This window comes from Zingiber officinale, chromosome 4A (assembly GCF_018446385.1).
Source record: "Zingiber officinale cultivar Zhangliang chromosome 4A, Zo_v1.1, whole genome shotgun sequence".
NCBI classification, from domain to species: domain Eukaryota; kingdom Viridiplantae; phylum Streptophyta; class Magnoliopsida; order Zingiberales; family Zingiberaceae; genus Zingiber; species Zingiber officinale.
In genome coordinates, this window is record NC_055992.1 from 112,550,828 (window position 1) to 112,565,710 (window position 14,883).

Here is a 14,883-nt window from a genome sequence, read left to right on the forward strand (position 1 = left end):
CAGCTGGTGGACTCCACGGCCGGATGCGAGCTTATATGCATGCTGGATGCATACCAAGGCTATCATCAAGTGCCGCTCGCCCGAGAAGACCAAGAGAAGGTCAGCTTTATCACGGCGGACGACACCTACTGCTACAATGTAATGTCGTTCGGGCTGAAGAACGCGGGAGCCACCTACCAGCGTCTGATGAACAAGGTCTTCAGGGAGCAGATCGGACGCAACCTGGAAGTGTACGTGGACGACATACTTATCAAGTCCTTCCGGGCGGCCGATCTCTACGCGGACATGGAGGAGACCTTCCAAACGTTGAGAAGGTATGGCGTTAAACTTAATCCTCAGAAGTGCCTGTTCGGGGCAAAAGGCGGGCGCTTCCTGGGCTACATTGTGACCGAGCGGGGTATAGAGGCGAACCCTAGCAAGATAAAGGCATTGCAGGATATGCCGCCTCCCAGAAATCTCCGAGAGGTACAGCGTCTCACCGGTCGGATAACGGCGCTGTCAAGGTTCATTTCTAAGAACGTCGACCGGAGCTTGCCATTTTTCAAGATTCTCCGTAAAGCCACCAAGTTCCAATGGGACGAGGAGTACGATCGGACATTCGAGGAATTGAAGACTTATCTGAATTCCTTACCCGTGTTGGCGAAACCAGTCGAAGGTGAGCCGCTCCGCATTTATTTATCTTCAACTGAGCATGCTGTGGGCTCAGCATTAGTAAGGCCGAGCAGTGAGGAACAGCTAGTGTACTTTTTAAGTCATATCTTAAAAGATGTTGAGTCTCGCTACACCGGTCTTAAGAAGTTGGCTTTCGCCTTGGTACTCGCCGCTCGGAGGTTGCGCCCTTACTTTTTGGCGCAAACCATTATTGTGATGACAAATAGCCCGCTCGCAAGGGTACTCCCGAACCCTGAAGCATCCGGACGGCTCATCAAGTGGACAACGGAGCTTAGCGAATTCGACATCCAATACCAACCCCGCTCGGCGATCAAAGCGCAGTCCTTGGAAAATTTCGTGACCGAAGTACAAAAGTCTGAGCCCGAAGCTACATGGAAAATATATGTGGACGGATCGTCTACTCGGCTCGGAAGCGGAATTGGGATCATGCTACTGTCGCCTCAGGGAGAGCAGATGCATTTATCCGTCCGGCTAGAATATCGGGCAACCAATAATGAGGTGGAATACGAAGCCCTCATAGCCGGATTGCAAGTCGCACGGCATGTTGGAGCCAGTCGGGTCGTGATCCACTCGGATTCCCAGCTTGCCGCTCAGCAACTCATGGGCGCCTTTGAGATAAACAATGCAAGACTCAGATTGTATGCAGAGGCCTTTGAGAAACTCAAGACCGGCTTCACTGAGGTAGTGATCCAGAAATACCCTGAGCAAGTATCCTTGGTAGCACATGTAGATCGGATGGAAGGTCTCACGTTCCCGAGCGATTGGAGAACAGCCATCATGGAGTTTCTGCGCTCAGGGGCCTCACCGTCCGATCGGGATGAAGCTCAGCTACTAAGGAGGAGGGTCGGCCGGTTCACTCTCGTCGGAGATCAGCTTTACAAAAAGGTTTTCTCCCGACCGCTGCTAAAATGCGTTAGCTCAGAAGACGCAGAGTACATTCTCCAGGAGGTACACCAAGGATCTTGCGGAGGTCATCCGGGCGGCCGATCTTTGGCTAGGAAGATCCTGCTGGCCGGATACTTCTGGCCGACGCTACACGAGGATGCCGCTCGGATCGTCGCAACGTGTCTTTCCTGTCAGAAGTACCACAGCTTCTCACATAAGCCGACGGAAGAAATGAAAACGTCCACAGTGTCTTGCCCGTTCGACCAGTGGGGCATGGACATCGTAGGACCCTTCCCTATGGCGACCGGACAAAGGAAGTTTCTATTGGTGGCAGTAGATTACTTCTCCAAGTGGGTGGAGGCTGAGCCATTGGCCAAGATAACCGAGCACATGGTCAAGAAATTCATCTGGCAAAATATCATCTGTCGGTTCGACATTCCGCGTCGGCTCGTGTCGGACAACGGGCGACAGTTCGTCGGAAATCAGCTCGAGGAATGGTGCAAGGGGTATGGCATTGAGAAGCACTTCACGTCGGTGGTGTATCCCTAAAGCAATGGCCAAGCCGAAGTAGCCAACCGGGAGATACTCCGAATTCTTCAGGCTTGGCTCGACCACATGGGAGGAAGCTGGGTGGACGAGCTGCCGGGAGTCTTATGGGTCATCCGCACAACCCCTAAAGAGGGAACGGGAGTAACACCTTTCCATCTGGTGTATGGAGGCGAGGCGGTCATCCCAGTCGAAGTTGGCGTAGAGTCCGCCCGGATCCAGAGCTACGACGAAGATAATGCCGAGCGGAGGCAGCTAGAATTGGACTTGATCGACGAGGAGCGAGCCAAAGCGTCCGTCCGGCTGATGGCCTACAGGCAGAGAATGAAGTAGAACTACAACCGTCACATGGTTCCTCGAACATTCCAGGTGGGGCGACTTGGTCTGGAAGAAAGTCAAGCCGGTCGGGGACGTGGGCAAGTTGAAGGCTCCCTGGGCAGGACCGTTCAAAGTCATCGAGAAGCTCCGATCGGGAGCTTATTACTTGGAAGATGAGGATGAACGAAGACTAGAGAGGCCATAGAGCGCAAACCACCTCCAGCCCTATCGGGCTGGATGAAAGGTGCGCTGATGTAATATACTTTGAATATTCTATTCGGATGTATTATTTGGTTGCAGGAATGAAAGCTATAAGAACAAAGGCATGATTCTGGCGCACCAAGCGAGTAGCAGCATGATGTCGTGGCAGAGACCCCGTGCCGTTCGGCCTGGAGTATATTATCCGAGTCCAATGCTCGATGGTGAAGACCCCGAGCTGTTCGGCCGGGAATATATTATCGAAGCCCAATGCTCGATGGTGAAGACCCCGAGCCGTTCGGCCGGGAGTATATTATCCAAGCCCAATGCTCGATGGTGAAGACCCCGAGCCGTTCGGCTGGGAGTGTATTATCCGAGCTAAATGCTCGATGGAGAGGAACCCGTGCCGTTATGCCGAGAGTATATTATCCGAGCTATAAGCTCATCATTGAAGACCGTCGAGCGGCGACGTTAAACTCTAGAGTCGGACCGGCGACTATAAACCCCCCGGCTTGAAGACCGTCGAGCGGCGACGTTAAACTCTAGAGTCGGACCGGCGACTATAAACCCCCGGCTTGAAGACCGTCGAGCGGCGACGTTAAACTCTAGAGTCGGACCGGCGACTATAAACCCCCGGCTTGAAGACCGTCGAGCGGCAACGTTAAACTCTAGAGTCGAACCGGCGACTATAAACCCCCCGGCTTGAAAACCGTCGAGTGACGACGTTAAACTCTAGAATCGGACCGGCGACTATAAATCCCCCGGCTTGAAGATCGTCGAGCGGCGACGTTAAACTCTAGAGTCTTTTTTAACCGGCGACTATAAACCCCCCGGCCGGAAGACTGTCTGGTGTAGACGCGACAAGTCATGTGGGCCCCGGCTCAGCGATAAACACTAGCAATCGACAACCCTTGTCCATAGGGACAAAAAGTGATAATGTACTTCCGTCCGAATACATCGGCGAGAAGGTACTAAAGGGGTCGGCATGTGAACCGAGCGGCCGAGCGGCCGAGTTACCAAAGGTACTTCGCGACCATTTAACGAGAATTCCAGTATAAGAAGTGGGGGTGTCCATCCGAGCGGCCTAGTTATAAATAATACTTCGTTAAAAATTCCTTGGGAAGGCCGGGCAAGACGAGAAACGATTAACGAAAAGAAAGAGGGAGGAGACGTGAACGATTGTAGTTCATGGTCTGATCGGAGGACACAAGTATTGACAAAGTTAATAACAAGACAGGATATATCCATTAAAAGTTTGGCCCTTAGAGCCGGTCGGAAGAGTTACAAAAAACACTACAAGAAAATCATAAACGCTCCTCACTTCAGGGGCTCGAAGATGGGCTCCGGAACGGATTCCAGCAGGCCGGCCATGTCTCGGAGGGGGGGGGGATGGAGGTATCCTCTGGGAGATGGCCCTTGGCCTTCAAGTAAGCAGTGGTCGCCCGGATAGCCTCTTCGAAGGACAGGACTAGCCGATCACTGAACTTGTTACCAAACGCGTCCGATCGGAGGTAGTTCCGTCTCATCACCTCGAAGCGGTCGGACTCTCCGTCCTGGTATTCCTTCAACGTCGCTCTGGAGGTGTCTAGTAAGGTCTGGGAGCTCGTAGAACCACCTGATGGTGTAAAAGCCGTTGGATGCAAGTGGATCTACAAAAGGAAAAGAGGGACAGACGGGAAGGTAGAAACCTTCAAAGCTAGGCTTGTTGCGAAAGGGTACACTCAGAAAGAGGGAATCGACTATGAGGAGACCTTTTCGCCGGTAGCCATGCTTAAGTCTATCCGGATACTCTTATCCATTGCTACTCATATGGATTATGAGATTTGGCAAATGGATGTCAAGACAGCTTTCCTTAATGGAAGTCTTGAAAAGAACATCCATATGAAGCAACCAGAAGGGTTTATTGAAAAAGGCAAAGAGCATCTAGTGTGCAAGCTCAATCGGTCCATTTATGGACTAAAGCAAGCTTCAAGGTATTGGAACATCCGGTTTAATGAAGTAATCCAGTCATATGGATTTATTCAGTGTCCGAATGAGTCTTGTGTATACAAGAAGTGTAACGGAAACGTGGTGGTATTTCTTGTACTATACGTAGATGATATTTTGTTAATTGGCAACAATGGCAAGGTATTATCGGATGTAAGGGTATGGTTGTCCAAACAATTTGATATGAAGGACTTAGGAGATTGTGCACACATTCTTGGGATCAAAGTTATAAGGGATCGCAAGAAAAGAATGTTGTGTCTGTCCCAAGCTTCATATATAGATACAATCCTTGCTCGTTTTAGCATGCAGGATTCCAAGAAAGGTTTCTTACCTTTTAGGCATGGAGTAGCTCTATCTAAAGAGATGTCTCCGAAGACATCAAAGGAGATAGAGGACATGAGAGCAGTTCCTTATGCTTCAGCTGTAGGAAGCATAATGTATGCAATGCTATGTACGAGACCTGATATCTGTTTTGTCGTGGGCATGGTTAGCAGATATCAGAGTAACCCTGGACAAGGGCATTGGACTGCGGTAAAGCATATATTAAAGTACCTGAGAAGGACCAGAGATTATATGCAAGTTTACCAAGCAGACGATTTGCTCCCTGTGGGTTACACGGATTCAAATTTCCAATCAGATAGGGATAACAGTAAGTCTACATCAGGCTATGTGTTTACTTTAGGAGGTGGAGCCATTGCATGGAGGAGTGTTAAGCAGAAATACGTTTCGGACTCAATCATGGAAGCTGAGTATGTAGCAGCCTCTGAGGCAACTAAAGAAGAAGTATGGCTCAGGAACTTTCTAATGGACTTAGATGTGATTCCTGGTTTGCCCAAAATCATCACAATTTATTGTGATAATAGTGGTGCAGTTGCAAACTCAAATGAACCACGAGCCCATAAGGCAAGTAAACATATAGAGCGCAAGTACCACCTGATACGAGATATCGTGAAGCGAGGAGAAGTTGTCATCGCTAAGATTGCATCAGCAGATAACCTGGCAGATCCTTTCACTAAGGCCCTTCCGGCAAAAGCTTTTGATCGGCATGTGGAGGGAATGAGAATCAGATGTATGGCAGAAAATATGGCAGCTTAGTCATTAGTATAAGTGGGAGATTGTTAGAGTGTATACTGAAAGCCTAAGCTTTTGTAAACATTTATTATGAATAAAGAATCACATTTGGTCAAATTATCTACATTTGTTTGTAGTTGTTCAATTAATTTATATTGTAGATAACATAGTATGTGGTGTCACATACAGAAGATAATGTTATCAGTACCTTATAAATTACAAACAGTAGCTCACGACCAAAATGGAAAGGAACAAACCATTGGAAGGTCGTAGTGTAATTAAGAATTAGTTTATCTTAACTAAATAATTACACTAGTACACTTAGAGTGTATTAAGTAGGATCATTAGAGGTCGTTTCTTTTATACTGACTTTATAAAGAAACAAAGACCTCAGTTATTATGGAAGTGTGTGCTCTTAATCCTAATATAATAACAAGCACATATATTTGATATTTATTTCTTTAATTTATCAATGGGTGAGATTTAGTTCGATAAATCAATAAGCCCGATAAGTTGGGAAATGATATCAGTTATAGTGTGTGTTGTTGATTATAGAAGGAAACAGTGTCCTAGTAATCTAGGTTAATAATGTCCTCAAGATGAGCTCATAAGGATTGTCATGTTAAACCCTGCAGATGGACTCAGTCCGACACGATGATAAGGTTGAGTGGTACTATTCTTGGATTAAGATATTAATTAAATGAGTTGTCAGTAACTCACTTAATTAGTGGACATTTGACATCTTAAACACATGGAGACTAACACACTCATAATAAGAAGGAGCTCAAAAATGTAATTTGGGATTGGTGCGGTAGTTCAATAATAGTTCTCTAGTGGAATGAATTATTATTGATAAAATTAAATTGTGTGTTCAGGGAGAACACGGGATGCTTAATTTTATCGGGAGACCAAAACCAATTCCTCCTCTCGGTCCCTATCGTAGCCTCTTATTTATAGAGTACTATACCCACCTTCGTACCCATGATATAGGAGCCGGCCAAGCTAGCTTGTGGTTCAAGCTAGGGTCGACCAAGCCTTGGTTCATGGGTGGCCGGCCCTAGCTTAAACCCAAGCTTAGGTGGCCGGCCCCCATTAAATTTAAAAGAATTTTAATTTTAAATATTTCTTATGTGAAAGATATAATTTAATTGGAGAGATTAAAAATTAAAATATCTCTTTTTAAAAGGATCTACAAAAGATTAAAGAAAGAGATTAGATCTCTTTCCTTATTTGTAGATTGGAAAGATATTTTATTTTTTCTCTTTGTAAATTATTCACATGTTGAAAAATTAAAATTATAGAAATTTCTTTTTATCAACCATGAAGAAATTTTAAAGGGAAATTTTATTTTTAAAATTTCCGAAGACAAATAAGGAATTTTTATCTTGTTTGATCTCCATGAGGTGGTCAGCCATTACAAGGTTAATTGGGAAATTTTATTTTATTTTTCTCAATTAATTCATGTCAAGGAAAGTTAAGAAAATTTTATTATAATTAAATTTCCTTATTTGCCAAAGCTAAGGAATATAAAAGAGGGGGTTGGGGTGCCTTCATGACACAACTTTTATTATTCTTCTCCCTCTCTTCTTCCTTGGTGTGGCCGGCCCCTTCAAGTTCTCTCTTCTCCTTATTGTGGCCGAACCTTCTCTTCCTCTAGGAGACCAAGTGGTGGTCGGATTCAAGCTTGGAGAAGAAGGAGAGAAAGCTTTATCCCTTGGAGCATTGGTGGTGTTTTCTCTTCATCCTTGGAGGAGCTATTGACTTGGCCGAACCTTGCAAGGAGGAGAAGAAGGTGTATTGGTGGTTTCTCATCTCAGAAGATCATTGCCCACACAACGTCCGAGGTTAGAAGAGGAATACGGTAAAAGATCAAGAGGTCTTTCTAAAAGGTATAATTAGTATTTTTCCTTTCCGCATCATACTAGTTATTTTTGGAAATAATACCAAATACAAGAGACATGTGATTCTAGTATTTCAAATTTATTTTCGATATTGTGTTTTTTCATTTTTCTTTTTCCTTGTGATTTGATTGTTCTTTTCGGTTGACCTAAAGTTATTTAAGGAAATTAAATATTAGCTTTCCTTAAAAGGCTTTGTCTAGTCGGTGGTGGTTGCTCCCATATCCAAGAAGGTCATGTGCCTCGCCACATCAGAACTGGAAACCAATTTTGGAAATTAATATTTAATAGAATTAATAACCTAGGTGATTTGGATTGAAAGTGTTAAGTTTCGCAGGAGATCTAAGTCTAAACCTAAAAGAACAAATAGATTAAACTTTGGATCAAACGTGTAAAGTTCCACAGGCGATCCAAGTTTAATTTAAAAGAACACATGGTAGCTAGGAAAAGGTTCAGACCTTTGTACAAAATTTTTGTACAGTGGAACCATTAGGTTTTCCGAGTAGCAACCAACAGGACCGTCGGATTTGAACCGACGTATGTCCCGTCGAAGCTTATGCCCCCGCCGTACGATGACGGCGGACATGCCAAGTGGTGATCAACGATTGGACAGCATTTAATGAGCGCCATTACCCGTGCGTGGGCAGCTTAATGGGGATTGGCACGAATTCCGAGGAGACCCGACGACGCCGACCGCCCCCGAAATAGTAGCGCAACAAGCAGCAAATGGAGATCAAAACTACAAGGCATAGCCATCAACTCGTCGATCGGCCGAGGGGGCCTCCTATAGCCGATCAGAAATACACTTTCTGGAGCAACGAAGTGAAGGTTGCCCGACCGAATTCATAATCCAGTCAGTCGGACTTGCCGCCTCCTTCGACTAGACTTGAAGGGGAGGCATGTGATCCGGGGATAAGGACGGGGGACCCTCGTCAGCGGGGGGTCAACGGCACGTGGAGGTCAAAGGTCAAGATAGTCAACCCGGAGATCGGCCGACCGGACGAGGCAGGCCTACCGACAGGGCCCCGCAGGCCAACCGGCCGTGAATCCTCTGAACCGAATGAAAGACAACCCGACTAGGAGTCGGTTTCCAATGCTCTAAGGTAAAAAGGTTTCAAGGGTCGAGCAAGCTGTCCGTTCGGCCGGTGTACAAGGCAACACAGGCAGGAGCAGTCTCATCCGAGCATATGACCGATGCAGAAGTAATATGCCTGCCGAGCGGTCGATCCGCTCGGCCACGGAATAGACAAGGAACGCAAGAGGACAAAGGAGACAGGGGATAACATCATCCTCGAGACACCTGCCGCCGACAAACAGCAGAGGTGGCGGCCGAGCCGTACACAGAATCATACGGTGGAAGCTTCCACCGTCACATCCGAGATGTGCTCAGACGATTGCGGAATGACGCCAGAGGTACTTTTCTGGGACAGACTTGTTAAGGTATATTTGGAGAAGCGTGCACGTATCGAGAAACGTGCCTGCGTTCCCCCGGGGTCCTATATAAAGACCCCAGACGTCGACGAAGGTATGCACACATTTCTACTGTAGCCTCGTTACTCTGCCTCTCTCGTTGTCTGACTTGAGCGTCGGAGGGTCGTCGCCGGAAAACCCCTCCCGGCTCGGCTTTCTTGCAGGTTCGTCGGAAAGTTACACCACTAGTCGGAGACAGCGGAGTGTGCCACCTGTCGATGATACTAGAAGGGTCGGTGTTAATAGTACTACTACTGTCAGGGACTTTTGTCAGTTTTTGTAAGTTTAGATGAGTCAGCATCGATTGAATGCCATGTCAGCTTCAACATCATCCATCTCGCACTAACCCAATCCTAACTCGGCCAAACTGCAACGCCTCTCAACCAAACTCAGCAGACTCATAAGGCACCTCGACTCGATTTAGGCAAACTAAACATGTCAAAATTACTCTGTCCCGAATGAACTCAAACCTCTTGTACTCATCCAATCCAAATAAGAGCTCACATTGTCATCAAATCCTACAGGTAGGATTTCGTATAGGTAGCACAACAAGCACTATTTGCATAAGACATCTGCAGCATACATGGAACAAATGATCACAGTTTATGCCCAGCCACCAATACACATTAAAATCATTATAAAAAAAGGAAACATTTCACACCTTCCACCCATGAGTAAAATCAATGAAGAGGAGACAACTGTCAAACCACTGACTCGATATACCTAAACATTCATTAAAATCAGGGTCATGACTGCAGTTTCACTTCAATCACTGAGCACATTGGTAACCAAAAGCTATAAATTTCCTTACTGCAGTGATTGACTGAGCATTCAGAAAGAGAAGTAAAGAAGTAAAGAGAAATTACCATTTTGCCAGCAATTGAAGTCCGACCTTGAATCTTCTTCCTTCATTTTGCAATAAATATACATGATCACTACTTTGGAGCCTTGTCCTTCATAAGTCATAATCGTACCCGATGAGGTCCAATTGGACCACCACAACCACAAAATTACAAAAACACCCCGAGTTATCGGATGGATTTGAGCTTGTTGGGTGAAGTATGATTACAGTACATCATTTGATTCGAATTGAACACTGTCTTACTTAAAATTATGAAAAAAACAAAAAAAGTCCACTCTAAAAGTACAACAAGTTACATAATGATTTAGATAAGTTTTACTTGGAAGGGTGACCAAAAATGCAAGGATACTTGTAACTTGCACGTATGAGACGATTACATGAGCACACAGAAAAAAAAACACTACAGAGAACTTAGAATTGAAGGAACAGAAAAGCATGATGAAGCAAACTTCACTGTGAAAACAAAAGCTGATGAGAGGCAGTAAGTTTCATAAACAGACTACGGTTTCATCTTTTCCTAAATCAGTCTTACCACTTCTATCAAGGACGACTGCTCACTGTTCGAACCGGAATGACAGGGATCGACTCCCACCACTCTTTCAACCTACGATTTCCCTGTTCGTTCAGCATGTGCTTTGCGATCCTTGAATCAGCTATGAACGAGTACAAAGTTAGCCCCATAACAATATACTTGAACTGGATTACCACCAACAGAACTGCTACTGCAATCACCGCCCACATCACATCATTGGCTTGCTGCAGATATGATATGACAATGGCTATGTTAAGTGTTGGGAGAGGGTCCTGGAAGAATTGGATGTTTTGAAACAGTACCTTTGGAGCCTTTCCGATTATTATCGAGAATATTCTTAAAATCATGATATTAGTTTTCTTAACGAGCTCATGCAAGTTATTCAGACTGTGTTCTGCTGCAACGATGCTTTCCATCATTGTTTGATCAGAGGTGGTGTTCACAACAATCTCTCGGCATCTTTCTCCCATTCTATTCACTCTGGCCCAAAGTAACGCTGCAACTATTAATAATGCAATCAGTGCAATTGCAAATCCAACCATTTCCCTGTTGAATGAAAAAGTGATCATTGCCCTAGCATGATAGCAATGGAGGAATACAGTGTGATTGTAATTTGAAATAAGTTCAATGTAGCTGTTCCCAAATAAAATAGTGTGATTTTGTTTTAAATTTTGACCCGAGGACTAAATAGTTTGAGCATAAAAGGTTATATAACCAAAGGTAACAAATGTATCATTTCAGGGTACAACTTACTTGTATATGACAATCAAAATCACGGAGCGTATGAATAGTGTGACCATCGGTCTTTCCAATGACAGAACCGCTTGTAACCGAGGAAGCACATTTTTGACTGAACTCATAAGCACCTGAAAAAAGAACAGGAAAAAAACATCCATGGCAATCCAGTTCAAGATAACACCAACATTTGGAGCAAGTCATGCATGAGTTTTGCTACAAGAAACAAATTTGAAAGAAAAAATTTCAAGTAAATGAGAGCTCAAACATCTTACAACTAGAACAAGAAGACTATCCGCAATTCCTCCTCCTTTCATCTGTTCGACAGTAGCTTTTGCTACGCTAACCTCCTTCGCTTCCTCCCTTACTTGATTGATGGTTGGCCCAAGAGACATTAGAGAATCTGTTTGATTGTTCATGTTTTCTTCAGGACTTCTTTCCATGGAAAAGGAATCGACATGGTAGATGTTTAAGCCCTTTAATATGGAATTTGCACTACATGGCCTTAGGCTAGTTTTCTGCTTTATAGTATTGGCTAATTCTGTCAAAACGTAGTCCCCCTTTGGTAGTTCCTCGTAGAGCAAAAAAATCAAAAAGTTTGCAGGAGACGGTGATGATATTCTCAGCAATTCCCGAGCTGCATGAAGCCTGAAGATCCCCAAAATGCTTCTAGCATGGATCTCCCATGCCTGTATAGGGTTTTGAATATCAAATTTCAATATGAAGCAGTGAAGCAAGATGACTTCTTTTATTAGAGTAAGCCAGTGGTCACGTCTAGTGGAACTAGTCATCTCAGGGAACTCTATCACCAAGGGTTCTGATCTGCAAAGTTATAGAAAGATTACATCGATTGTCCTAGAGATATGTCATAGCATTCAAGCTGATGATGTTCATAATGAAGATTAGTAAATGAATTACAATTCAGACGTCTCATATGCTATTGCTTTGTCAAACAAGGGAGCACCCCATGGCCCAGTTGAGGTTGGTTTAACTTGATCAGCATCTGCTCTTGAAAGATCGATTTTTACAGCAGTTTCATATGACATTACTCCGGATGCCTCAAAGTAGAGAGCCTTATTGGTAAGGGTAAGTCTTCCTAGCACACAATATCAAATTAATAGAAATGACAAATTTTATAATCACGATTAAGAGATAACACCTTAAATAGTGTCAATAGATCAGAAGATTAATGAGAAACCATAAAAAATTACCTGGCCAACTAGTTGTTCTGATGTGCCTCACCACTCTGTGTGTCCATGAAGTGCCCTCAACATGAAGAATGAATTCATTCTTAGAAAACTCAACTCCTGTTGGTGTTTCCTGCTTCTCCAAGTACTCGATAGAACTAAAAATTAAAGAAAAACATAAACATTATCATTAATACATCTCATCAGTTTGTTCACACAAGGAAAGGAGGTATATGTGAGCAAACATGATAGAGCATTGGTGAGCAAAATTTCAGTCCTTGTCGTACCCATCAGCAAGTCATTCTAGCTTAAAAAACAATAGTATTTTATTGTTTCTTTTGACAGGAAGTAGCAGGAAATTATGAGGAGAGGAAAAGAATACTAGTCTTCACTAACTCAGAAGTATCATGTGCTGCTGAATAGCTTAGCTTATGAACTACAAGATATCAGATGCAAGCCATCATTCTCAATATTTTCTGTGTCAAAACTCCGGAGGAATCTAAAGAGTATCAGCATGCTAGTGACAGAAATTACTTTTTGATGCTTGCTTAACACCGAATCTCTGAACAAGTCTCAGCAGATTAGTAGCAACACAAGGAGGAACATGAAGAACCATCAAAGACATGATTGATTTTACATATGAATACTCAAATGAAATATGGTTTAATTCACTATACATGTCAGTCTTTTTCCAGAAATACAAATCAGCAAAGAAGGTGAATCTACTCTTAACAGAAACGAATCTCAAGTCACTCAATCAAAGTTGCTCCACAGTATTTACTCACAAAGAAGTAAGCAAATGCTGAGATAAGATGAATGGCATACTTGTTCATTTCCTTGAGGAATCTATCATAGGCAGGAAAATGAAGTCGATTAGCAGTAGGTGCGGTAAGAGTTTCAAAAGTGAATTGTGCATTAACAACATCAGCAGCCAGAGGGATTAGGGAGGAAACCCACACAAATGCATCTTCTCCAATACTCGGCTCTTCATTAACCTGATGTAACAAAATAATTTTCAAGCAATTCCAGAATAAACATACAGTTTATTCAATAGAAGAGAAATATAACAGTAGAAGACTGCTTACAAGGAGAGGCATGATGTCTGAATAAAACAAGGGGATATCGTCATGCATCTGCCCATCATCTCCTTCAGAAGGCATCCGTTTGTCCTGATTTCCCTTCGCGATGCTCTCCTAAAGTCAAGAAGGAGGGATAAAATAAGTTGCACCTATATTTTAATAGAAAGCAACAATTTTGATTTTGTACAGCTTAAAAAAAAATCTGACTGAAATTATTAGAATGTCAGATGGAATGAGACCAAACCAATGAAGGATCTAAATCAGTTGAGCTAGGGCTCTCCCATGCAAGCATCATATCATAAGTGAGTCGGCTAATTGATCCATCACTAATTCTCTGCCCTATCTCCGGACAAATAGCTGTTATAGCCTTTGAACAACAGAACTCTACCAATCTCCTTGAGAAGTTATCTACTGCAAGCTTCAAGCCTCGTTCAAAATCTTCCACAAGGGACTCAACTGATGTTTTCAATATCCTGAAAGATTTCAGACCAAATTGAACAATTATTTATTTTAGAAGTACGGAAATGTTCAAAGGGAGAAACAAACTTGAATGCATGCTTTCGTAGTTATTGTTACATTTATCTTTGACAATTTGTGTACTTGAATTCCATATTACAGCATGTGGTGAAGAATTGACTTCTGGGATGTGAACACGAGAGATGTCACTCCTCGAGTCTTGCCTAGACTTAACATAGAGTTTAGTTTACCGACTGGCAACTCACACTGTTTTTGTTAAATTCAATCTCATCGAGCCACAATGCGAAGGTTCACTCAAAAATTTAAATTTCACAAGAAGCAACCAACAAAAATGCACTCACCATTCTCCATTATCTACGCAATTAAGCATCTCGTTACCAAACTGCTTCAAAAACACAATTAAAGCTTCTAACAAGATTCTTCCCCATTCCTAGATCACTACCAAAATCAACTAATTGCTACTCCTACAGAGAAGCCATCGCTGATACCCTAAAAGCATTTTCCAAGCCACACCAGACAGACAGCAATCGCTCTTTTCTCATCCGAATAACCACATAGCAAAATGCAGATCAATGTGATCGTAAAGAGATAAATCCACCAAAAACTATGAAACTAGATCTAAACAAGAGTGAGAGAAAGTTACTCCGCGCATCGATCGATCAGATCGTTCGCAATGGTGGACAGATGCTTCCTCGACCTCATCTCCCTCCTCCGCAGCGGCAAATGAAGCGCCCGTCGAGGGCGAGAACCGGAACGGCGACCATTAATACCCCGCGCGATGACATTGCACCTGCATGCCACGTAGCGTATGGAATACACCTGTCGCCTATTCCCGATCAGAGAGGCGCATGAGTAGGCTTCATTTACCAACTCGAAATGATGGGTACACATCAAATGAGTGCTTGCACCTTGAAATTGTTTGTGTTTTTTAAAGAAAACTATCAAATTTAAAATCGTTAAAATCTTC

The 14,883-nt window shown here is 43.6% G+C and overlaps 1 protein-coding gene across 1 annotated transcript; it reads right to left on the reverse strand.

Annotated features, from left to right (window-relative positions):
• Positions 1-10,183: 10,183 nt before the first annotated feature.
• Positions 10,184-14,807, reverse strand: LOC121972630. The gene is made up of 10 exons (XM_042524281.1): positions 14,560-14,807; positions 13,684-13,912; positions 13,446-13,553; positions 13,186-13,355; positions 12,385-12,518; positions 12,092-12,269; positions 11,449-11,995; positions 11,192-11,304; positions 10,741-10,984; positions 10,184-10,662 (listed from the first exon to the last, which is right to left on the reverse strand). The coding sequence occupies exons 1-10, from the start codon at positions 14,805-14,807 to the stop codon at positions 10,447-10,449; spliced, it is 2,187 nt and encodes a 728-aa protein (XP_042380215.1). The 3' UTR covers positions 10,184-10,446.
• Positions 14,808-14,883: the final 76 nt, after the last annotated feature.